We start from the raw sequence: 24,812 nt of genomic DNA on the forward strand, positions 1-24,812 counted from the left end.
TGGCTGCCTCGAGTGAGACGTTGGCGTTTGAAATTAGCCAATGGCAGCCGTACGCTGGGGCTTCCTCTCCGCCTCTTTCGCCCAGCCCGCGAGTGCTCGGAGGGAAGCAGGGAGGTTGCGGCGGCGGCGGCCGAGGTGCTTCTGAGCGGAGGCCAAGGTAGCGGGTTGCGGCGGCGGGACGCGGGGGCGGGCTCCGCGGGGGCCTCCCGGGCCCCGAGCCGGCGGCGCCGTGCGCGGGGAGCCCGTTTCGCTTGCGTCGCTCTTTCTTTTAGGAGCGTCCGGGGCGGTAGGCCCGGCCGAGGGGCCGGGGAGCGGGGCTGTGCGGGGGCTGGAGCCGGGGGCGCCGCGGCGCGGGCCGGGCGGGTCGGGGCGCCGCGGGGGCGCGGGGCGGCGGGGGCGGCGGGGGCGGCGGGGTGGGGGCGGGGCACCCCCGACCGCGCAGGCGCAGACGCCGGGCCGCCGCCGTTCTCCGGGTGCCCCCCCCCGCCCCGCCGGGGAGCACCCCCCTCGCCGCGAAGCCCTCCCCGCGGCCCGGCCTGCAGTCCGCCCGACGCCCCGGAGCCTGGGGGGCTGACGGGTCGCTTGTTCCGTAGATGACGGGCTCCAACGAGTTCAAGCTGAACCAGCCGCCCGAGGACGGCATCTCCTCCGTGAAGTTCAGCCCCAACACCTCCCAGTTCCTGCTGGTCTCCTCCTGGGACACGTCGGTGCGCCTCTACGATGTGCCGGCCAACTCCATGCGGCTCAAGTACCAGCACACCGGCGCCGTGCTCGACTGCGCCTTCTACGTAGGTGTCCCCCGGGGCGCACCCGCCCTCTTTGTTTCAGGGTCGCCCGTGGCCGCGGCGGCCCTCTGCCCGCATCCGGTAGGAGCTCCTGTCGGTGATCATGGGCAGCTCTTAAGATTTTCCTGAACGCTGTCTGGAGCCAAATACCGTTGTTGTTGTTGTTGTTGTTTTCTCAGGGGAGCCGGGGATGGGGGGTTGGAGGGGGAGGGTTGGGTCATGCAGACGTCGGAAACTCCCCGTCTCTTTCAAAGAGAGGAACCCTACAAACTTTCTGGGTAGATGCCATTCGTATTTGGAATCTGCAGCAAGGCAGTAAAATTGGGTCGTTTATCAAGAGGAAGGTGTTTTTGTTTTTGCATCTAACTAGGAAATAGGAGGGGATCCCTGGGTGGCTCAGCGGTGTAGCGCCTGCCCCTGGCCCAGGGCGCGATCCTGGGGTCCCGGGATCGAGTCCCGTGTCAGGCTCCCTGCATGGAGCCTGCTTCTCCCTCTGCCTGTGTCTCTGCCCCCCCCCCCCCACGCGTCTATCATGAATAAATAAGTAGAAAAATCTTTAGGAAATAGGAAAGTCTATGTGCTGTCAGCCGGTGTGGTGAAAGAGCGGTCCCTTCCTTAATCTGCTGTTGTAGTTTTGGTGACCACTCATTTGCTTTAGTGTGGGGGTGTGTGTGTGAAGCCAGTGTACATCATCCGGGGCATAAAGTGGACAGTTGCTGTAGAAACCAGAATTTTGAAACACTTTGTAAACGTCTGCAAGTTTTGAATGGCTTGAAACTTTTATTTTGTAGGATCCAACACATGCTTGGAGTGGGGGATTAGACCATCAATTGAAAATGCACGATTTGAACACCGATCAAGGTAAACGTGGCCATGTTTTTACAGTTTGTTGTCTCCTCAGCTAGCGTCCTCAAGTGTTCATGTTTATTTAGGAAGAGTTGGTTCCTGAATTGCCCAGTTCCCAAGTTGTTTACAAGTAGAAGTGGCTTAAATTTAGGGCTTTTTTTTTTTTTGTTTAACTGGTAACCATTAAGTTAGGGATCACAAAACATTATGCATGCATTTTTCTCAGTAAATTCAATGCCATTAGGATCTCCATCTAAGTGTTTACATGAAATTACCAGCAAGTATTTGACCTTTACCTGTCCTCAGGAGTGGACTGGATCCCCTGGTATTTTACTGCTTGTTAGGATTTTCCGGGACATGTTTGAGAAGCTTATGATATTTAGTTCAGATCGAAGAAAAATAGGTTTTTAAAAATCTGATACTATAAAATAGTCATTCCTATTCAGCTATTATATGAATTGTATGTGTGATTATTAGCATAGAATATGCTTCAGTTGCATTTATTAAGTGAATAATGACACATTTTCTTTTAGTTAATTTCTTAGAGGCCCAGCTAAGAAGTGATTTAACTAATTTTTTGTGGTGACTTTGGAGCAGAGCAGAAATGGAATGGACTTCAAATGCACAGAACTCTTGGACATAAAAAATTTTCGGGGGGAGGATCCCTGGGTGGCTCAGCAGTTTAGCACCTGCCTTTGACCCAGGGCGTGATCCCAGAGTCCCAGGATCAAGTCCCACATCAGGCTCCCTACATAGAGCCTGCTTCTCCCTATGCCTGTGTCTCTGCCTCTGTCTCTCTCATGAGTAAATAAAATTTAAAAAAAAATGTTTTTTGTATGTGCATACATTAGGTGTGGGTGTACTTGAAGCAATTGGCAAGGCATAGAGAGATGACCAGCTGAGGATGAGCTGGACAATGGGAGGGTGGAAAGAAGATGGGCACAATATTTTGTTAAAAAAAAAACCCACAAAAAAACCTTAAAAGAGTCTATTTCATTAAAGTTACTTTGTTATATAGCTTAGAACTGCAGAATTGCTTGGTTTTGTTAGCTTCTTCTATATAGTAAGTTAGCTTACAGGTTTCAGCCCTGTTTGTTGGAAAACTTAGGAGAAGCAAACCACTGAAATATAAAGATTTTTGGTATGGAGACCATAATTAAGGGAATTAGCTGTTTATTCTCAAGAGGTCATTGTTGAACTTCAGGAAGTACTTTTTTTTGTTTGTTTAAATGATACATTTTTTAAATAGGCAATTTTCCTGTTTGAGGATGAGGACCACATGTTCTTTGTCATATCCTTAGCATGTGGCATAGATATTGGCTCATACTAGACATTTAGTAGATGTTAGTTGAATGAATGAATGAGATACCGTGAAGAGTTGAAGTTGAAAGAAATTGTTGGAAATTTGACCCACTGTGAAAACCAAGTAGACTAATCATGAGACTCCCCACCTTCCTTATCCCCAGCTTTGAGATAATAACCCTGTAAATAAGTTATAAACATTGGCTTTAATGCAATAAGTTTTATCCAGATTCAGAAGACCAGAGTTCTCTACTCATTCGTTCATTTAGTGGGTATTTGAGTACCTACCCTGTATCAGAACCTGCAGTAGAACTATAGAGTTCAACAAGGTTTCTGATTTTAAGGAATCTAGACTCAAGTGAGGAAAAAAACTGATATACTGCCAATTTAATGTAATGTGAAATTCAAGTCAGCCTTTGGTATGTACCATTGTCAGCGAATCAAACTATGCATTGTAAGGTGAACAGAGAGGAATGGATGACTATTTGTAGCCATGGAGAAATTTTTCTGTATGCAGACATTTTCATCAAGTTGGTGCAAGCAGATTCATTACAGTTTAAAGAATGTTTTTTTCTATTGTTCACTTGAGGAATCTTTCTTTAGTGGAGGTGGTAGTAAAGCTGGGTTGATTTTTTTTTTTTTCTTTTTTCCTGCCTGTAGAAAATCTTGTTGGAACCCACGATGCCCCTATCAGATGTGTTGAATACTGTCCAGAAGTGAATGTGATGGTGACAGGGAGTTGGGATCAGACAGTTAAATTGTGGGATCCCAGAACTCCTTGTAATGCAGGGACCTTCTCTCAGCCTGAAAAGGTAGGCTCTTTACATTCATAATAGGAATTAGCATCTTTGGTGTGATTTGACTTGATACATGTTTGATGAATATGGTGTTGAATTTGAAGGTTAATTAAGAGTTGATAAGGGGTGCGCCTGGCTGGCTCAATCAATAGAGCACATGACTCTTGATCTTGGGATTGAGTAGAAGCCCCACATTGGGGTAGAGATTACTTAAAAAAAAAAAAAAAAGTTTTTTTTTTTTTTGTTTTTTTTGTTGTGTTTTTTTGTTTTTTTGTTTTTTTGTTTTTTTTGAAGCATAGGGATCGGATTTTGGTATTTGGGTCAGCATTTTTTTCTATTTGTCGTCATCTTTGTACTGGATAGTACTCCCTCCCTTAAATAAACCCACTGCTCTGTATTGTTAATGCCTTAAATCCCAGGACTGAGAAGCAACTCCATGTCTTTTCAGAGAAGTCATTTAGCAAAGACTGTTGGATTGCCTTAAATTGGGTTTGACATGCCCAAACCAGGAAGTGGGACAGAGCATCACTCATTTTCACTTACGACCTGAAGTTTCATTTGCGTGGACTTTTAAGAGGGTGGAATGGGTTATTACTCGAGGTTAGTGAGAAAGATGTCCGGTACTCTCTGGGTTTTGCTATTTATTTATTTATGTATTTATTTATTTTTAATGTTGACAGATTCATTTGAAGGCTCTCCTGAAAGAAGCTTTTTAAAAGCGAAACTTTGTGTATTATTTTAACCTTTTGATCCTGTACTACGAAAGTATAATTGAGCATTCTTGCTGTATCCTCATCAGACCTTATCAGGTGGTAGTTAATTTTAAAGATTGATTGTTTTAGCACTTTAAAGGTATCCTTCACTTGAGTCTATTTCCTTAGTGTAAATATACTATTCAGTTCCTGTTAGCCATCATTATATACTGTAGTGCATCCAAAGAGCCATTATTTCTGTCACATCACAGTCGAATCTACTCCTGGCAAGACCTTTGTTCAGAATAAAATAATTGCATTGTTTCTAGTTTTGATTTATGGTTGCATGTAACATGTTAAGAGCTGTGATAAATTGCTGACAGAATATGGTATAATGGACAGCCACACTGAATCAAGCTGCTTATTGGTTCAGCAAGGTTCATTATGTCACTTTTTTTAATACTTTCTTTGATAAATGTATATACCTAGTCAGTAGCATGACAGTGGTTTCACATGATTTACGATCAGTGGGGATAGAAAGCCCTATTAGAAGCTTATGTGTCACCTGTATAGTAAAGATTTAAGATAAAATTCCCAATCTGATTGTACTGTTATAAATCGATCTCTTTCTGGATTCTGTATTTTTTAAGTTTGGCGTTTTACATGTCTCAGGTTAATTTCCATTTTTCTACAAACATTGTGTTTTCTGAATAAACTGTGGTAGGTCTTACATTTCTCTTATTTAAATATGCTTATATTGAGTCTACTGTTTTGAATCTTTCAAATTTTTTCCTTAGTCAAATTAGTTGTTGAATTTTAAGGCCCGGTTGTAGAGATCCTTGGGTTATTGTATCATTAAATGTAACATGGTATTTTGGGGTCGTGGTATATATTTAAGTTAGGGATGACTGACCTTGTGGTTTAGTTACTGAATGTTATAAAGAGAGGTCTTACTAGGCCATAGGCTCTCTTCATTTTTTAGTAGTGATTCTTCAGGTTTTAAAATATTAATAAATCAGATTAAATTAGAGTTGCTTCTTGGTTGAAAGTAATAACCAGAATACAATTCTTTGTCTGAAGTCTAGATTAAAAAAAATTATTTAACATGATCAGGAAAGTAATTTTGGTGCCATTTTCATGAGTTTGCTATCTGTTTGGTTCCCAAAGGACATATTTGAAAACAAACCACTTGAAATACTTGTAGGGAATTCTGATGTATTATAAAGGAATTTTTTGCAGAAAAATTTTCTGTATTGTAAAAAGGGCATTATGTGGGGGAAAATAAATGCTTTTAAGGGAGAAAATGCATTTCAAATTTTCACTAAGGATGAACGTTGTCTTGAGTGTTTAGTAGGATGTCAGGGCATAAGAATATGTTTTGTCACATGCCAGACCACTATCCTTGTGTTTTAATTTTGAGTTCACATGCCACCCAAAGCAACTAAACAGCTAATTAATGATGACTCCTTCATTCTTCTTAGAAAGGCCTATTTATTCAGTGTGACAGCTGAGAAAAATAAAGATTTTTAGAGTTCAACATGAAATCTTTTTTTTAAAAGGTGGTCATAAAAAAATAACTTGGAAATGATTATTGTGTGAAAAGCTAGAAGCCTATTGAGAGGTATTTTGAATGTGTTTTATGACTTTATTGTCTATTTTTTGAGTGTTTTTCTGCACATTTATATTGCTACTAAATGAAGCAGGAAGGCTGGAAAAATCGCTTAATAGTTGAATTTGTTTTAGTAACCAAGAGAATCGTCTTCAAAAATGTTTTTTGCAGAATTAGAATGTACAGTATATGATGCTTGGCTAAGTATTAAGAATATTTTGGGTTGATTATTTTGTGCACATTACTTAGTTTGTGTAACTGTAGTATTTAAAATTTAATACCTGTGTTTGAGAACCTGATCAGCTAACTTTTTAATGGTTTTATGATTATTGGACTTGTCGGGGGACAAAATGTTCTGTTTAGGCAAATGGGTAGAATTTAGTAAGTTTGGTCTTTCTTGAAAGGTATATACCCTCTCAGTGTCTGGAGACCGGCTGATTGTGGGCACTGCAGGCCGCAGAGTCTTGGTGTGGGACTTACGGAACATGGGCTATGTGCAGCAGCGCCGCGAGTCCAGCCTGAAGTACCAGACTCGCTGCATACGAGCATTCCCAAACAAGCAGGTACTGGCCTACTCCCTACCAGCCTTTTTCGAATTTGAAAGTGAAAGGATCTCATTGATCACTGCCTTTTAAAGCTTTGCTTTTTAAATTTTTGAGTAGTGGTTTAGAATTTGCTGTCAGATACATTTTCGAAAGCCTTGTGTTCTAGTGTGTTGCCCCAGTTTGAGAGAAGACCTTGATGTTCAGAGAGGTTAAGTAATCTAGTAGTGGTTTGAATACAGGTCTTCTGATTCCTTGGTTCAGGATGCTTGACAGGTACAGGGTTATCAGAGAGTTTTGCGTATATCTTAATTTACCAAACCAGTAAATTCAAATTTAAATCTGGAAATTTAGGATTATGGAATTTGCTGTTCTCTTTTTTTTTTTTTTTTGACTATTTGTAACTCTGATACTAATAGAGTTCTTTAGCTGGTCTGACAGTAGAATTTGTGTTTTTTTTGTTTTTGTTTTTTTTTTTTAAGAATGCCAATAAGATTAGAGAAGGCGATACTCCTTATGTAATGGCTACTTCTTGAAACAGGAGTGGGTTCCCTTCCCTTTATCCGGTTTAGCCTTGCTAAACAAGGCTGCTCTGTTTATTAGCAAGCCCCTTCTCCCCTCAAATCCTTAAAGTTTGAAGGAGAGTTGGTGGTGGGGTCAGCTGCCAGAAGAATTTTACAAGAGGAAAAGTCATTAAAAACGGCAGATATCTTTGGAATCTTACACTGTCCTTTAGTGGTTGAGGAGTTGGATACAATTATGTCAGTTATTCTCTTGACCCTTTATCTCAAAAGGTTAGCACCTCAAATGGTGATCACAGTTCTTTTTCTCAGGAAATTGTAAGTTTCCACTGAAGGTAAGGAATTGCAGTGACTTTTAAAGATTTAACTGTGTGATTAAGATATCCTTGCATTTATAAATATTATTATATTATTTTTGTGTCTTATGTCTAAAACTTTGTTAGAACATGTTTCTGGTTGGTAATGGAAGTTTAAGATTCCACTGATTTTTTGTTTTCTCCCTACGTAGTTTTTCAGGAATAATGCTTTTTCATACCTTTAGAATACAAAATAAATAAGATACAGGGTTTATATTTATCTTTTCTCTTAGTTTTTTTTTTCACATGTTGTCATTTCAGGGAAAGGTGAGAAAAGGTTTGAAATGTAAGCCACTTTGAACATTGTTGAAAATCTGTGGTGTTTGTGTGTGAACTCAACTTGCTGTAGTTAAATGCAAAAGGGATAATGGCTGAGGTGGAAGGGTGGTGTTCTGGTTGGTGTGGGTCACTGATAGGCCCTGAAGGACACACAGCTCTTAGAGTTGCTGGAGGTGAAGAGGCACAGAGCACAGCGGATTACACCCAGCTGATGGAACAAATTTGAGAACCCTCTGGACAAGACAACAAGTAAATGATACTGAAGCACTTGAAAGTTCTTGTCTAGATTTGACAAAATTACTAGGTGTGGTAGTAATTTTTTTATGGAATGGGTAATAAACTTTTGGTTTGGTCATAGCTATGTTAGTATAGCTTAAAACCTATACCTGGTTAAAACCTGGCTGTATTTACCTTTCATTTCTGAAATAATCCTCTTTCATGCAGGGACTTTCATTTCATACCTTTCATTTCAAATTTGGGAATTAGTGCCTTGTGTTTGGAAGCTGGAGTCCAAATTTTTGTCCTTGTCTGGTTCCCTCTTGGCAGGGCTATGTATTAAGCTCCATCGAGGGCCGAGTGGCAGTTGAGTACTTGGACCCAAGCCCTGAGGTACAGAAGAAGAAGTATGCCTTCAAGTGTCACAGACTAAAGGAGAACAATATCGAGCAGATTTACCCTGTCAATGCCATTTCCTTTCACAACATCCACAATACGTTTGCCACAGGTACGGTATGGCTGTGCACCTACATCACGTCATTGAGATGATAATTTTACTTTGTTTTATTTTAATTAATTAATTGTAGAAAGAGAACAGGGGTTGAGGGGCTGAGGGAGGTGGGGGAAAGAGACTCTTAAGCAGAGTCCGCACTGTGCGCGGAGCCCAGTATGGGGCTTGATCTTACAACCGCAAGGTCATGATCTCAGCTGAAATCAATAGTCTGATGCCCAACCGACTGAGCTACCCAGGCGCCCCAACAATTTTACTTTAATTGGACATGAAACATTTACGCTTAGGCAGAGTTCTGAAAAAACTGTGCTTGTTTTTTCAGATATTCAGGGAGTAAAAATTGTGTGCGAGCCTCTGTGAGGAAAATGTAATTTCTACAACCTTAAAAATTAACCGTTAAGATAATGGTTTTTTTCTCTATCTGCTTTTAAGAACCATTTTACCTCTTTTGAAATGACTTGCAGGTGGCTCTGATGGATTCGTAAACATTTGGGATCCATTTAACAAAAAGCGACTGTGCCAGTTCCATCGGTACCCCACCAGCATTGCGTCCCTTGCCTTCAGTAATGACGGGACCACGCTTGCAATAGCATCGTCGTATATGTATGAAATGGATGACACGGAACATCCTGAAGATGGTATCTTCATTCGCCAAGTGACAGACGCAGAAACAAAACCCAAGTGAGTATGCTTCACCTGTATTTGAGCCTTTTCTTGCATTCAACCCAGGATTTATTAATTTTTCTAAATTCATGAATAGCATTGTTGATGCCTGCTCGATATTACAGCTGACTGTAGGGTTGGAGTTGATTTTATCTTGTTCTCCCAAGCTTTCAATATCCGTAGGTTGATAGACGTCTGATGGATAAAATTGTGCCTAGTTGTTTGGTAGAGAAGAATGTCAAACTCTCATTCTTCTTGAATAGGCACTATTATTTGAATCTCTGGAGTTATTACTAGCTCATTGCTTCAAAATTAAGTTGAGGAATTCAAGAATAATTTATTTTAGCAAATTCTATTTAAGATATTTAAGAATTTGAACTGCCAAAAATCTTTCCTCTCCACAGAAGTTGTTTCTTTAATATTTACACAAAGTGAATGACCTTCAGGTCTTATGGGAAACCCAGAGTAATATGGCCTTGCCTAGAATAGCAAATTTCCATAGTTTTGAAATTTTCATAGCTGTCTTTGGCTCTTGGTTGTAACTGTTGACAGAGAGGAATGATTTACATTTTTTTGGTACTAACAGGGCAAGGCTTTTTACTTAATTACCTGAACCAGGCCTAAGGGAAAACCGATCCTTAGGCTCTTGTTAAACTGTAAAATGCCTATTCCCTATGGGTCTTTGTCCCTGTACTCTGTCCCTCACTACCCAGGCCTCAATAAATATGGAATAACTGAATGTTTTTAGGATTCTTCTACTTTTCTGAGTTAAAATGGGTTAGCACCCTTGTAAAATTGGTTGAGTCCCTGAAAGGGGGCAGAGTATTAAATATTCAGTATCATGCATACTTTTACAGGTTTGACTTTAGAAAAGACTTAGTATGTGAAGCCTGTTGGATAAAGGGCTGTGTTTGCATTTAATCTCTCACTTTTGTGTTTCTTGTCCTGGCCGGCCATTTTGATCTCATGCTGTTCTTTTTTCTTTTGAACTTGTAGGTCACCATGTACTTGACAAGATTTCATTTACTTAAGTGCCATGTTGATGATAATAAAACAATTCGTACTCCCCAATGGTGGATTTATTACTATTAACAAAGAAACCAGGGAAATATATTAATTTTAATATTATAAGAACCTGAAAATAATGGAAAAGAGGTTTCTATTGGTGTTTTTTTTTTTTTTTTTTAAATAAACACTCTTAAGTGCATGAGACGTTTGATGGTTTGTTACATTAAAGGTATTCTGGGCAAACAAAATTGGAGGGCAGTGATTCCACTTTTGAGAATCAGTTTTGACCTTGATAATTTTTGTTTCCACTGTGGAAATACATGTTTGTAAATAAATATAGGTAATAAAAATCCCTTTGCATTCTTTCTGGACCTTAAATGGTGGAGGAAAAGGCTCTTGAGCCATTTGTTTCTTTTGCTGGTTGTAGTTGCTAATTCGAAAGCTGCTTCAGACTGCCTCATGAGGAGGTTAATCTACAATTAAACAGTATTTCCTCTTGGCCGTCCATTATTTTCCGAAGCAGATGGTTCATCGTTTCCTGGGCTGTTCAACAAAGCAAGGTTAAGGTTAGACTCCTGGGAATCAGCTAGTTTTCAATCTTATTAGGGTGCAGAAGGAAAACTAATAAGAAAACCTCCTAACTTCATTTTGTGACTGTAAACAATTATTTATTAGCAAACAATTGATCCCAGAAGGGCAAATTGTTTGAGTCAGTAATGAGCTGAGAAAAGACAGAGCATATCTGTGTATTTGGAAAAATAATTGTAACGTAATTGCAGTACATTTAGACAGGCATCTATTTGGACCTGTTTCTATCTCTAAATGAATTTTTGGAAACATTAATGAGGTTTACATATTTCTCTGACATTTATATAGTTCTCATGTCCATTTCAGTTGCCCAGCCGCTGGTGATTAAGGTTAAAAAGAAAAAAATTATAGTGAGAATGAGATTCACTTTAATGTAATGCCCTGAAGCAGAACACGAACTTAGCTTGGCCTATTCTAGGTAGTTCCAAATAGTATTTCTGTTGTCAAACTTTGGTGTTTTATTTACATTATTTGCAAATGTATGTTTTTGAATGGGACTTGGACCTTTACTGAAATTTATCCATGATGTGTTTTTTTAAAAATTCTTTTGATACAGAAAAAGGTCTTTTTTTTGTAAGCGTGTCAGTGAAAACTTAGTGTAAGTCTGAACCCATCTTTTGAAATGTATTTTCTTCATTGCAGGTCCACCTAATCATCTCGTGAAAGTGGTTTCTCTATGGCAAGCTTTGTTTTGCTTCCTACAAATACATACTTATCCCCTAAGGGATGCGTTAATAGTCATTGTGGACACCTTATTTAGTATGTGGATTTTTGTATGTTCTGTCTTACAAAAAACTTGTCTGTGTGCCCTTTCATGCTGACTTTGTGTAGGATGAGGAGTCTTTGTGTCCTTGTGTGGTGGTGTGAGGAATTGTTTTTACCCCCAGAAAGCCCAGTTGTGTTTATGAGTAGCTTGAACTCTTTTTGTAAAATAATCTAAACCTGTTATTTCCATGCTGTCTAATAAATCAGAGATTCAGAACCCTTAAATGTTGCATGTTTTTAAATGTTGGTAATTAATGTAATTTACTTTATAAAAAGGCCTTCTGTAAAGCAAAACTCGCTTCATCAAGGGCCTGGTGGGGATGACATTTTACCTTTAATTATGTCTATTCTGGTGTACGTTGGGGGTTCAGTCCTGGCTAAAGTGATCTGTTGGAGTCCTGCCATTTCCCTTGTGCCCTCTTGCTGGATCAGCAGGGCTCTTGAGCCAACTGTGTAGCTTCACAGAATGGGCACGGAAGTGTGGCAGCTGACGGGCACCCTTTGGCATGACTCCCCTAGTGCTGGTGTGGCAGGGCTTGTGTGGCTCACATGTCCCTGTGCTGGCACAGTCCCTGTACACACACGCACAGAGCCAAATGACAGACCCGTCTGTACTTATCCATCAAATGCTAAATCAAAGTGAAGCCCTTGGGATAGTAAATAATGTAATAGTCAGGGACTAACTGATGGCATTGGTTCTTTAGTGCGATTATGTGCTTTTTAGAGTCATAACCACTTGGTTGAGGACAAAGCATAAATTTAAAACCATTGTTTAACTGAAAGTGAATTAATACAGTATTGTGAAAGGTGACCAAAATTAAAGCAGTGTGGGGGACCTGTTTTGAGTTCGTGATGTGGGAGTGCCATTGTACTTCCATCTGGGGTCCTCTCGTCTCTAGAAACCAGATGTGTCTCAACCTGAATGTGTCCCCTTGCCTCCCTTGTGGACCTATTAATCTGCTGTCCTTCACAATTTGTCTGTTGAGGATTAGAGCCACCTTTCCCCCAAATGACCCAAGTATAATACCTTAATGTTTTCCTCGATTTCCTTTCTCCTAATTCACTTTACTGTTTCTAAGTGTTTATTTTTTGTTGTTGATTTTTAAAAAGATTTTATTTATTTATTTATTCATGAGAGACACAGAGGCAGAGACATAGAGAGAGAGAGAAGCAGGTTCTCTGCGGGGGACCCAACGTGGGACTCTGTCCCGGGACTCTGGGGTCACGACCTGAGCCGAAGGCAGGGGCTCACGAGCCACACAGGCATCCCTTAAGTGTCTCTTCTGATGACTCTTCTTTCTGCTGCCACTGCTCCTTACCCATCTGGGGAGTGCAGCAGCCTCCAGGCTTGGCCCTCAGTTCTGGGTCTTCTGGAACAGTGACTTTCACCTTTTAGCCATGATCCAAGTAGGAAATACATTTGAACTACAGTCCAGAACACAGAGGTCAATCTAGTATGTATAACAGAGACAAATTTTATAAAGTAAGACTTGCTCTTTGTACATGACATGCGTCTGTTATTTTTTTTTTTTTTAAGAAATATTGATTATGGCCCCCTGAACTGAATTTATAACAAATGCCTTGACACTGCTAATTTGAGAAAGCTGTTCTGTACACAAGACCTTAAAAACACTTGCTCTTTTTCTTATGCTGTGCTTGGGATTGTCCAGTGCTCCCCATTGCTCATAGAAGTTCCTGAATCACTTTATGAAAGGTATGTGCCCAAGCCACTGCTGACTGTCAAGGTGCTCTCGGAAGAACGAGGGTGGGGCTGACTGCTGGGGATTCTGACAAGTAGATGGGAAAGTGGGAGCAGCAGTACTTGGTTCTGAGTTCTTCTGTGTCCAGACTTAAGGGTACATCGGCAGTTTTTGAGGGAAAATCCAGGCCCTATTGGACAGACGGAAGGATGGAGCCAGACTCAAGCCCTTTATTGTTTTGCTTTTGTTATCTGTCAGAGAGGTGTGTCCTAAGTTGTTTCGCTATGCATGAATCTTCAGTGAAAAAGGATGATGTGGTCAAATAAGACAATTTCTTTCCCTGTGGAAGAGGCTCAGTGTACAATATCCTGTTAAGAGCTTGGAGAACTCCAGCAGTAGAGACATGCCTGTTGAGTTTGTTAAACCTAGCTTTCCCAAATGGCCTTGCCCCAGAGCCTCTAGTATGTGCCCCATTTCCTTGTTCCTGCACCCTCTGCACACACACCCCCCCCCCGCCCAATCCCCAACACTGTACTTAAAGAGTCTATATTCTGAGTGCTAAGCTGTATGCTTTATTGTTGCTCAGATACGCAGGCTGACTACCACATTTCACAGTCTGCTTAGACTTTTCCCTTTTCTGAATTGCTCTTTCAGTTTTAGTTTGAATCCTTCTGCAATGTCCTGTTCAAGATCCCCCTTGCCATGAAGCCTTCCATCCTTACTCCAGCTCACAAGGGTATATGCTTCTTCAGAACTTGCTTGAAGCACCTCCTGTTTATATACCTTTAGCATATACTGCCTGGCATTTCAACAATTTTGTATGTATACACCTTACTCTCCTATTACATTCCATAAAAGCAGGGACCACATCTTTGCTCTGGCACATGAGCACTGGGCACTTTGGTATTGCTGAATGAGTGATAGAGGTGATCTCTTTTTCTAAAGCAATTTCCAGGGCAGCCATGGTGGCGCAGCGGTTTAGCGCTGCCTGCAGCCCAGGGTGTGATCCTGGAGACCCAGGATCGAGTCCCACATCAGGCTCTTTGCATGGAGCCTGCTTCTCCCTCTGCCTGTGTCTCTGCCTGTGTCTCTCTCTGTGTGTCTCTCATGAATAAATAAATAAAATCTTTAAAAAAACAAAACCAAACAAAAGCAATTTCCGATATAATTTTGTTTCTTTTAAGATTGATTCATTTTAGAGAGAGAATGCAAACAGCGGGAGGGGCAGAGAGAGAATATTTAGCAGACTTCCTGCCAGAGCAGAATGCTCATGACCCTGAGATCATGACCTGAACCCAAATCGAGTCAAACACTGAACCAACTGTGCCACCCAGGTGCCCCATCAATATAATTTTGGAATAGTGTCCAGTGCACTGGACATGTGACCTTTAGCTTTGTTAATTTAATAAGCATTTAATAACTATTATAGAATTAATATATTCATTGTAGAAATGTTTAGATAACAGCATGCAAAAAATGAATTGCACTATCACATGATCCTGCAACAGGAGATAACATTTTGGTTATCCAAAATCCATCCTTCCAAATTTTCTGTGAACAAGTGTTCTTGTTGGCCTCATCAAATGAAAATGTGTGGGTGAACATATTTGGAGATTTTATCTGAGGTGATGTAATGAATGGTACAAGGCATATGTCTTCATGATATTTACTTTGAGAAGAGGTATCCTAGGTGTACTTTGAAGTAACAGGTGGCTGGTCATCCCCTGAGCGTCTGAAGCATGTATCCAAGAGATCTTAAGTGGTGGCTAGAGGAGCCTGGCCCTGGAGAATTCATGACACGGATTTCATATTTACATCCCCAAGTGTCCTATTGGGCAGGTGCTCCAAAATTTGTAAGTGAGCTGCTTCTCAGAGGTCCTCACTCTTCTGGCTCTTCTGGAGTGAGAGCCTGCAGGTGCCTACTTATAGCTGAGATGCTCCTGAGCAATATTGGGGGGCTTTCATATATGTAATTTTATAAAATTTGGGTCATATAGAAGAACCGTGCTTTATACACTCAATGCGTTAGGAAAATTCACAATTTGTTTATTGCCTTATTTTAAATTGCCACCTAATGAGGTTTTGAACAAATATTTAAAGCTTGTTTATATGCCAGGCACTGTGCTAGGTGCTGAGGCTCCAGTGGTAAGTAGGATGAAGTCCCTGCTCTCCCTGCAATTCCAGTCTGGGGCAGGGATCGTGGCTAGTAGTGACGAGAGTGTAGTCATAACTGACAAATGCTATGATGCCATAGTGTGACTAAGTTTTGCTTTTAAGCACTTGACTGACCTTTGGTCCTCACATCTACTGTCCCGTTGGTGAAGGAGGCGGTTTAGTTTAGCGATTGCTCTTAAATCTAAGATCACATCACTGGTCAATAATGCAGATACTGCGACAACCTGGGCACTGGGAAAAGCAGTGGGAACAGAAAGCCTCTGATCAAGAACCTTCTGATTAGTACTTTAAAGAGGTAAGAGTGTAGCAAGATACTGCAGAATCTTAGAGCTTGTCACCCGTATGGCCTGTTATTCCTCCAGAATTGATGTCTGCTGGTTTATTGTGTCAGATGGCCTAAAGAGACAGCCTGAGTCTTGAGTCCAGCCTTTGAACCTGACTCAGAATCCTAATTTTTCTGCTTGGTTCATTGCGTCACTGGCCAAGTTAATTTCTGAGCCAACTTCAGCATCTGTAAAGTTGAGAGAGAGAGAAAAAAAAAAAAAGACACCTAATTCATGGAGTTACAAATGAGTATCTAGCATGTTTATGGGAGTGTGCCTGGCAGAGTCAATAAATAGCAAATCCTTGCAATCCTTGGATAAAAAATATTCAGTCTGTTGCTCTCACTAGTCAGTTGACTTTTAGTTTAGCTCTTTTTTTCTTTTAAAAATTTTATTTATTAGAGTGCATGAGGGAGAGCACAAGCGGTGGGGAGCAGCAGGGGGAGAGGGAGCAGCAGACTCCCTCAGAGTCTGACCCTGGGCTCCATCCCAGGACCCAGGGATCATGACCTGAGCCAAAGGCAGACCCTTCACCCACTGAGCCCCCAGGCGCCCGGACTTTTTCTTTTTATAGATTAATGTAGTTCTCACATATCTATAGGATTCATAGTCCTTAGGTTTGCCAGTGTATCTCTTTTTAAAAATACTGATCCGCTTTTCCAAGCATTCAAAAAGTCACAACAAGCCCACCATCCAGATGTTACAAATATTGCCATCTTTACTTAATTGCTTATTTTTAAAAGAAAGCTTTGCCTGTACCTGAGGCCTCATCTATACCGCTCTCACTCCACCCCGTTTTTCATTCTCCTTAAGCGTTGTACCTATTTGTGCTTTTTTATGCTCCTGTGGTATCCACATACACATTTTTAGAAGTTGCAGCTATGGTATACTATATCTGTCCTGGAACGAGCCCAACCCTACTCTGCAACAAGTGTGGTTACTAAAAGATAGAAGGAAAGGGACAAAGAGGATCATTTGTAGGGAAACAGCGAAGCAGCCAGGTCATACAGTGGAGTGACAGAGTGGAGTGCCCCCTTTCTCCTGTGAGATCAGCCACCATCTTTAGCTTGGGAAAGAACATATTTGAACTATTACAGTTACAGCAGTTTCCTTAAAAAAAGACGGTACCTGGTTGACTCCATCGCTTTGGAACTAGCACAAAGAAATTTGCTGCCAAGCCTGGTTGCCCACAAATATCCATTGGAACACTGGGTACACGGCCACCTTTCCCTTGGTTGGGGGTGTGTGGCAACAATGCTTTCATCTTTTTTTTAACTTTTTTTATTTTTTAAGTAGGCTCCACACTCACTGTGGAGCCCAATGTGGGGCTTGAACCCCCGACTCGGAGATTAAGACCTAAGCTGAGATCAAGAGTTGGATGCCTAACCAATTGAGCCACCCATGTGCCCCAACATTGCTTTCTTTTTTTAAAAAATAAATTTATTTTTTATTGGTGTTCAATTTGCCAACATACAGAATAACACCCAGTGCTCATCCTGTCAAGTGCCCCCCTCAGTGCCCGTCACCCATTCACCCCCACCCCCCCGCCCTCTTCCCCTCCCACCACCCCTAGTTCGTTTCCCAGAGTTAGGAGTCTTTATGTTCTGTCTCCCTTTCTGATATTTCCTACCCATTTCTTCTCCCTTCCCTTCTATTCCCTTTCACTATTATTTATATTCCCCAAATGAATGAGAACATATAACCCAACATTGCTTTCATTTTTGAAGGATACCCACCGAACTTGTGGGGTTGTGGGCATTGGTTTCTTGGTTGGGAAATATTTTGTATTCTGAGGGAGATAATCTGAAGGTAAAAACAAGACAGGTTACTACAGAGAGCTGTCATTGAGCAAATACAACACAAGTTGGCTGGCCCAATTAATATAAAACTCATGATTCAGCAACCAACTTTCAGAACTTATTTTAAACGAAAAGCAGTTGGTTTTATTTTGTCATTTTGCTCCTTGAATCCACCACTGGTGGTTTGACTTTCTGAATCACCTGACTTGAATAGAGGAATGGCAAAAGAAATGATCTGCCTTCCTTAGCTGTAATGTAGCAGGCTGTCACACTGAAGTAATTGAAGGCTCATTTCCAGGGGTTTATTTCATTAGCTAATTTCCCAAGAAGTAGTCTTTCACCTCTGACCATCCTAGCCAACATACGTGAAGAACCGTACAAATTATACCTACTGGTCTCTGAAGCACCGAAGTTTGCTTTTCCAATGTTGTAATGAAGTACCTTTCATCCCCTTTATAGGACTGTGTTATAGGCTATTGCAGTAATTTAAAACCTATGTACCTAGACTCCTGACCTTGTTATAACATCACTTTATAATTCTCAAAATACTTGGCTCTCGAAGATTTTCTTAGTACCAGCCATGTATTCTTAAAGAGGCCAGACAATTTGTCTTCGGTGTTTTATTAGCCATATCTCCTCAGCCGGTAAGACCTAACATTCTTATTGAATCGCCTGACAAAAATCACTCAATTCTTTCATCATTTCACAGCTTAACATGGCAGCCAGTTATTAGCATTCTCCATTTATAGAAGTACCCTTGGTTGGAATAATGGCAGTGTACACCTTCAAGCTTTGGATGTGGAAGCAGCTCTGGTCTTGGGTTCACTGTTAGTTCATCAGGATCGCTGATGATACTGTGCGGAACCAGCTTTCCTTAACGTAACCAACATAACGGTAGTCCCAGACGTGGAGGACGAGTAGGTTAACAGCCCTTGGCATGTCGTCCTTTGCTGCTGTTGTGCATCAGGTGAACATGGACTTCAGTGACTAGCAAGATGTTCGGAACGGGTACTGTTCGTTGAGAGCTTGGTCCTTCCTTGATGGCTTGGCTTTCTGCTTGATGTTAAATGTACTTGTAAAGGTTGGACTTAAACTTTGCTTCATAATAATATGTACTCTTTCAAAACATCTTGTGCTTATGCTGCCCATCGTTATCCAAGGCTTTAAGGATTTAAAAAAAAAATATTCATGAGAGAGACAGAGAGAGCAGAGACACAGGTAGAGGGAGAAGCAGGCTCCCTGTGGGGAGCCTGATGCAGGACTCAATCCCAGGACCCTGGGTTCATGCCCTGACCCAAACCAAAGGCAGACACTCAACCACTAGCCACCCAGGCACGCCTATCCAGGACTTTATTTTTGACTCCATTCTGAAGCTATTAAAGAAAAAGAATTCTCATGTATTTGGACTTCACAGATTTTGTAATAAATTGACTTGACTTAGGAGACAAAGCAAATGAAATCAGAGGAAATATATTTAACTCCTGAAAGGTGAATTCTTCATGGCAATTTAACACATTGTTAGTAATATTTGATCTGTACATTGAACAGGGCTCTCCGTGGAGACCCTTGAGTAGCCATCTCCATTCCTGAGCTGGGCACATTTAATGCTTCTAAAGAAACACTCTTTGAATCAGTTTGATTCACCTGAGACCTCTAAGCTAGTGATTGGCCACAAGCCTGTGGAAACCTGCGGAGACTAGCTTCTTGGGACTAATTGGGAAGCAGTAGACTAACCCAAAATTTAAATTGGCCTATCAAAGCAAAATCTTAATTTGGCCACCAGTGAAAATCTTAGAAAAGGTAAAAACCAAGAGAGAAGATTATTTCAATTTCCTCTTTGGACAGTGTTTAGACCTCTCTCAGCAAATTTCTTGATTGATTTAATCTTTTTATGGTTTTTCCTTGACCAGAGCTTCTTAGTGGAGTGGATGAGAAGAAAAAATAAAATTAGGGAAAGTTATTTTTAATTCTTGTTGCATCAAGCATATCTAACTGTGGATTTGGAATTAGAGACAAAAATGCCTGTAAAAGGTTCTCCTTTTTTGGCAACTCAGGAGAAAAACCTGGAAAGAGATGGAAGTGGACATGTTGGAAGGGATGACAGCTGTGCCTGAGGCTCTGCCTATAATATTTGTGGGTGAAATTGTCGTTACTTTTGGCAGAAGGGGATTCATCTTTGGGTTTCTTACTCCTTCAGGAATACAAAGGCCAGGAATTAGAAACTGAAGACATCAGTTTAAAACAAGCCTCCTTTGACCTATGTCAGAACTTGCTGAGTGAGGAGTATCCCAAATCCTTGAACCTTTGGAGAACAGAGATCTGAAAAGCTTCTGAAGGCCTGATCTCTTACTGAATGTTGACGGCCTCATAGAAAACATGGAGTTGTAACCATTCTTCTAATGAAATCATCCATCACTGTTAAGTACTTGATGGAAAAAATACCAGGGGTCTTTGACAATAGCCTCCTCATCCTGAGAGATCAGAAGCCTATGCCAGGCTGCGTGTTACAATGGCACATCGTTCAAGGTCTCTTGACCACTGCCTAGAGCTAATCCTACATCTCTGTAATTTAGGGGATACAGTCCTTCATTCCTGCCCTGTTCCTCTCCCTTCTCTTTTTCCCTTCTTTCCTTCAGTCAATGCAGTCAATGGGCAGATAATAAAAGGCAGTTGTGTAAAAGTTGACTTAGGAAAATAAGGCCATTGGTGGATTTTTGAAATAGATGCTCAAGACTCCATTGTGCCCTTTGGTCCAGGAGATGGTGGGTGGCAATGGATAAATCAGCCCGTTGCATGGCCATGAGACCAAGTGTTGGATCTGACCTGGCACGTGTTATGCCACAAAATCATTGGATTATTTGAGGGCGCAGTGAAATAGCAGGTTTTACTTTCAGTACATCAAAACACAAAACACAAATATTGTAGAAGGATTTGGCCAGACAGTAGCTTAGGATATACTCTCATCCCTGCTTTCAGCATGGTTCGTGTTGAGCAGAACATGTCCCTGGGCCACTTAGCTGGGTGCCCTGGGGTGTAGGGGGACCCTAGGCTCCAGCTTTTTCCAAAAGACTCTGAGGCTCCTCTCCATGCTGACATAGCCTGACCTGCTGTCCCTTTGCCTTTGAAAGGCAGGGGTTCTCAGCTTCTATGGGTATGGGCTTGTAATGTTTCTTAAGTATTTGAGTAGATGAAGGTTAAGAGAAACTGAAGTGCTTTTACCCCTACCTGCTCAGAGTCCTTAAATGATTTTATCATCTCCTAAACAACACTGGATCATTTTTTTTCTGTGTGAGTGTTTTCTCTCAAATCAATGAAAGTGATATTATTAACCCATTTGACAGACAAGGAAACTAAAGCTACAAGAGATAAAGCAACATCCTCCAGGTCATACTGCTAGTATCTTTAGGATCAGGATTCATACCTGGCCTCATCCCAGAGCCTGAGCACTTAACCTGCTCTACCATTTTGTTTCTCTGTATCTGTATAGTTGATGATGATGTGTATTCCTGTCATCCATCCATCCATCCATTATATAAATATTTATTGACCCATACTTAATTCCAGACTCTGTGAGATAGTGAGTTCATTCAGGACAAAGACTATGTCTTGATTTTCGTTTTTTTCTACAATGCCTGGGCTAGAGTAGGTAGTCAATAAATAGATGTATACTATATGAATGACTGTCTGGAAGGGTGGACACAGTTGATGGTACAGGAGTTTGCTTGATCCATGTAAGAGTTTCCAATTTCCTCCATAGGGCATGACTTCTTTAATCCCAGGATGGAACACTTGATAGGAGTGTTTATTATTGTGTTTGAGATTTAGAGGTGGAAGCTATGGGCACTCACTTTGCTGTAGGTTAAGGGAGACACTTAGAGAAGGTTTTAGGTGATCCACTGGTTAGTCATGCCCCCACTGACCCCCCAACAAATTCTTCAGTTTATCTTCAGCTGTACTCTCCCTCCTCTTCTCTCCTCTCCTCCCCGCCTCCTTCCTCTTCTCTCTTTCTCTCTCTCTCATCTATCTCTCTGCCTGTCTCACACACCTACTACCTTCTCTTGATGCTTTAATCTTCAAGGTCTTCTCCCACCACCTCCTGTAAGAAGCCTTCCCAGATTTCCCACATCACATTGATCTCACCTCTTCCCATATTCCCCATGCCATATTTCCTTGTACTTTTCAAAGTCCAATTTATTTCTGTTTCAGAATAAATTTTGTGCACGAGTAGTCTCTTATCTCTTGTACTGGCTAATGAGTCCCTAGAGGTCAGAAACCCCACTGGTTCACAGCAACCCAGCACCAAACATACCGCTTTGTGTAAAATAGAATGCAGTAAATATGGAATTGAATTGCAATTTGTCAAGAGATATTTCCCAAATGCTGGTCTTCCTGGTATTTGGGGCTGTGAGGACCTTTAGATGTAATAAGGCACAGTCCATAACCTCAAGGGGTTTGAAAAAAAGAAAGATAATTTTTGCAATGAGTGAAATGAATACCACTGTCTTAGCAATGGCCAGAGAAGAATGGATATTGATTTTATAAACTGGGTAAAATATTTCTTGCCAGGTTTTAATGTGAGCTGGATGGGTTCTTTAGGTTTTTATCCCACACTTAGAGCCATACAAAATTTCTCCTTTTGGGTCATTTCCCATTTCAATGCATGTTTTAAAACACCGAGTTGTGACATGTTTCTTGGGAGATCATGCTTGAAGACCTTGAGTTACCTTCTGACCATATTTCAATCATGGCCTTAATCACATCCTCAGCATTTGAATTATTTAGCATCTTTTTGAGATTACATTTTTTATTCCTAATTATATGACAAAGATATATACCATGAAATATTTATCATGTAATTATGATTAAAATGTACAGTCTCCCCAAAGATATGAATAATAACGTTAAGTATTCTATATTTAATTAAAGGAGTCTGGTGGACCATACTGAGTTGCCTTGGTTAAGCTGAGAACTACATTTCCCAGCATCCCCTTGTCTGTATGGTTCCGGGTTAGAGTTAGCCCAAAGAGGAATGTATACAGACTAGAAACATGGCCATTATTCTTCAACCTTTGTTGGCTGTCAGTGCAAAGATGGATGGCAGCAGAGGTGTCTAATGGGTGCCCAGCTTGTCTAATGGGTGGCCAGCTTGTCCTTGCTCTCTTATCTGCATCCGGCATTTCTTCTTGACTCTTGGCCCTGATACCCACTGGAGCCTAGGACCCACCACCAGTTGTGTGGCTGCGAACCCACAGTAGAGCCCTACACAGAGGCTTCTGCCCAGCTCCCCTTTGTAGTCCTTTTTGTGGCTGGACATGCCTGCCCTCTCTGATTGACTACTTGGTGACTGCTAATCTTCCAGCACCTCTTTTTGACCTAAAACCCCTCTCCCAGGTCCTCCCACAACTGTATACGGTCGGATTCCTATAATAAAATCCCATTCCATTTCTTCATGGTGTCTGCTCCCTGACTGAACCCTGACTAACACAAGGAGTAGGAGAATTAGAAGCAAGTGTGAAGTCTTTTCAAAAGGGCTTTCATTCTTTCAAAGCCTTTTGCTTTTAAAGTTGTTAAGGGCAAATGTTTAGTGGTGGACAAAAGTGCTAAAACCTTTCTGCCTTGCTTCTGTGGTCTCTGGGACATAATGAGATGTTCTTTTTCATATGAAGATGACCCTTCTGACTCACTGCCATTTGTGAAGGTGGGTTCATGCTGATCCAGACAAATTCAGATTTGTGAAAGCTCATGAAAGAGAATAGACACATATTTATTTCTGTCCTTCATCCCTTCCTCCTTCTTTCCTTCTCATATGACCTCTTAGGCTTTTAGGACTAGTGGTAGGGATTTAAAATTTTAGCAAAGCTAGGAATACAGCAAATCCATGCCCTTCACCTCACTCAGGAACATGCCTTAAGCTAAGTCCACCAATCAACAAAATGTTCCCTTTGTGGGTCACTTTTTTGTTTTCCTAACATTTTCATCTTCCCACTTACTGCTTATCCATCCATCCATCCATCCATGCATCCATCCATCCATATCCTGATCTTAACACTTCTGAATGACCTGCCTTGGTTATAGCATTGAGTTATAGAAGGGTGGGCTCTGTAAGTAGACTTGTTGGGTTTGAATATAGGTGCTAGAAGTTGCTAACTATGGAATTTGGGGTTATTTATTTTCTGAGCCTTATGTCCTTAGTCTATGTGGTGATAATAATAGTGTGTATTTTATAGAATAGTTGTAAGGATTAGATGAGCTAATGGCTATAAAGCGATTTGCACCAATACGTGGTATATTAATGTTAACAATGTTAACAGTTAATAATGTTAACTGCTATTACTTTTTTCCAGTTTTATGGAGATATAATTGATATATAACTGGTACTATTAATCAAAGATGAATCACATGTAATCTTACAGAAGCTTATAGTTTACTGGAGTGGGACAGGCACATAAGTCAGCTTGAGGCTGAGAGGAAGGATACAAGAATTAGGTATTTTCTCTTAAGCCTAGAGATATTGAAAGTGTAGATAGATAAGTATTATGTGGCTATATGCATATTTAAATATATAATCATGATCATTGTTAAAACTAAAAAGTCTCCCAAATTATCACCTCTCCAACATATCTTCTGCACAATTCAGACTTCTTTCAGTCTTGGGATGGTATCTAAAGCCATAGAACTCTGGAAACCACCTCCCCCTCCTTCTTGGCACATTTAAATGGACTTGAGATGGATACTTGACCCAAGGGTATCTGATTTTCTGGTTGGAAATAGGGTGGTGGCCTTGGACTTTCATTGTCCTGCTCAAGAAAGAGGAGTTGGATCAACTGGAATTCATTCCTAGGGCACTAAAGAGACTGAGCCATTTGGTGGTAGGCTCTGCAGCTGGATGGAGGCTCTTGTACATTTGGTGGCTGGGAAAGCTCTCTGGTCCATGTGCAAACAGGTAAGTAAGGTGGGGAGAAAGGAGCATAGGTGTGAATTGAGCAGAGACCATGGTGCCCCGGAGAAATGGAGAACTTGTGTCCTTTCGGACATTTGGTCTAGGTGTATTTTTTGTAATGGCATCTAGGCTGTGCCTTCTGTTGCATTTCTTGCATTCTTAACTTTGTTAAGGTCTCTGGGATGAAATTCTACAGGCTCATTTGTAGGCCTTTTTTCTTCTTCTGCAGTGTAGTTATAAATCGACTTGATCACCAGGTATATGCTATTCCACTTAAAAATCGGGGGCTTTGAATGTGGAGGTTCAAACCCTATCCAGCTGTCTTGTAAGTTTGTAAGGTGGTCCAATCCTGAGCCTTCAGCATTTAACACATGTCACAATTCAAAGGGAAGCAG

General features: G+C 41.1%; 1 protein-coding gene across 3 annotated transcripts; it reads left to right on the forward strand.

The window, feature by feature from the left end:
- On the forward strand, nt 1–11,705 carry BUB3 (BUB3 mitotic checkpoint protein). 3 transcript variants are annotated; one of them, XM_038579017.1, is made up of 8 exons: nt 1–157; nt 594–788; nt 1,577–1,646; nt 3,594–3,745; nt 6,436–6,594; nt 8,276–8,453; nt 8,921–9,137; nt 10,116–11,705. In XM_038579017.1, the coding sequence occupies exons 2-8, from the start codon at nt 594–596 to the stop codon at nt 10,129–10,131; spliced, it is 987 nt and encodes a 328-aa protein (XP_038434945.1). In that variant the 5' UTR covers nt 1–157; the 3' UTR covers nt 10,132–11,705. The 3 variants fall into 3 exon arrangements, with proteins under 3 accessions (XP_038434945.1, XP_038434946.1, XP_038434947.1); XM_038579018.1 differs by having other exon boundaries at nt 11,358–11,705; XM_038579019.1 differs by lacking the exon at nt 6,436–6,594.
- Nucleotides 11,706–24,812: the final 13,107 nt, after the last annotated feature.

Source organism: Canis lupus, chromosome 28 (genome assembly GCF_011100685.1).
Source record: "Canis lupus familiaris isolate Mischka breed German Shepherd chromosome 28, alternate assembly UU_Cfam_GSD_1.0, whole genome shotgun sequence".
NCBI classification, from domain to species: domain Eukaryota; kingdom Metazoa; phylum Chordata; class Mammalia; order Carnivora; family Canidae; genus Canis; species Canis lupus.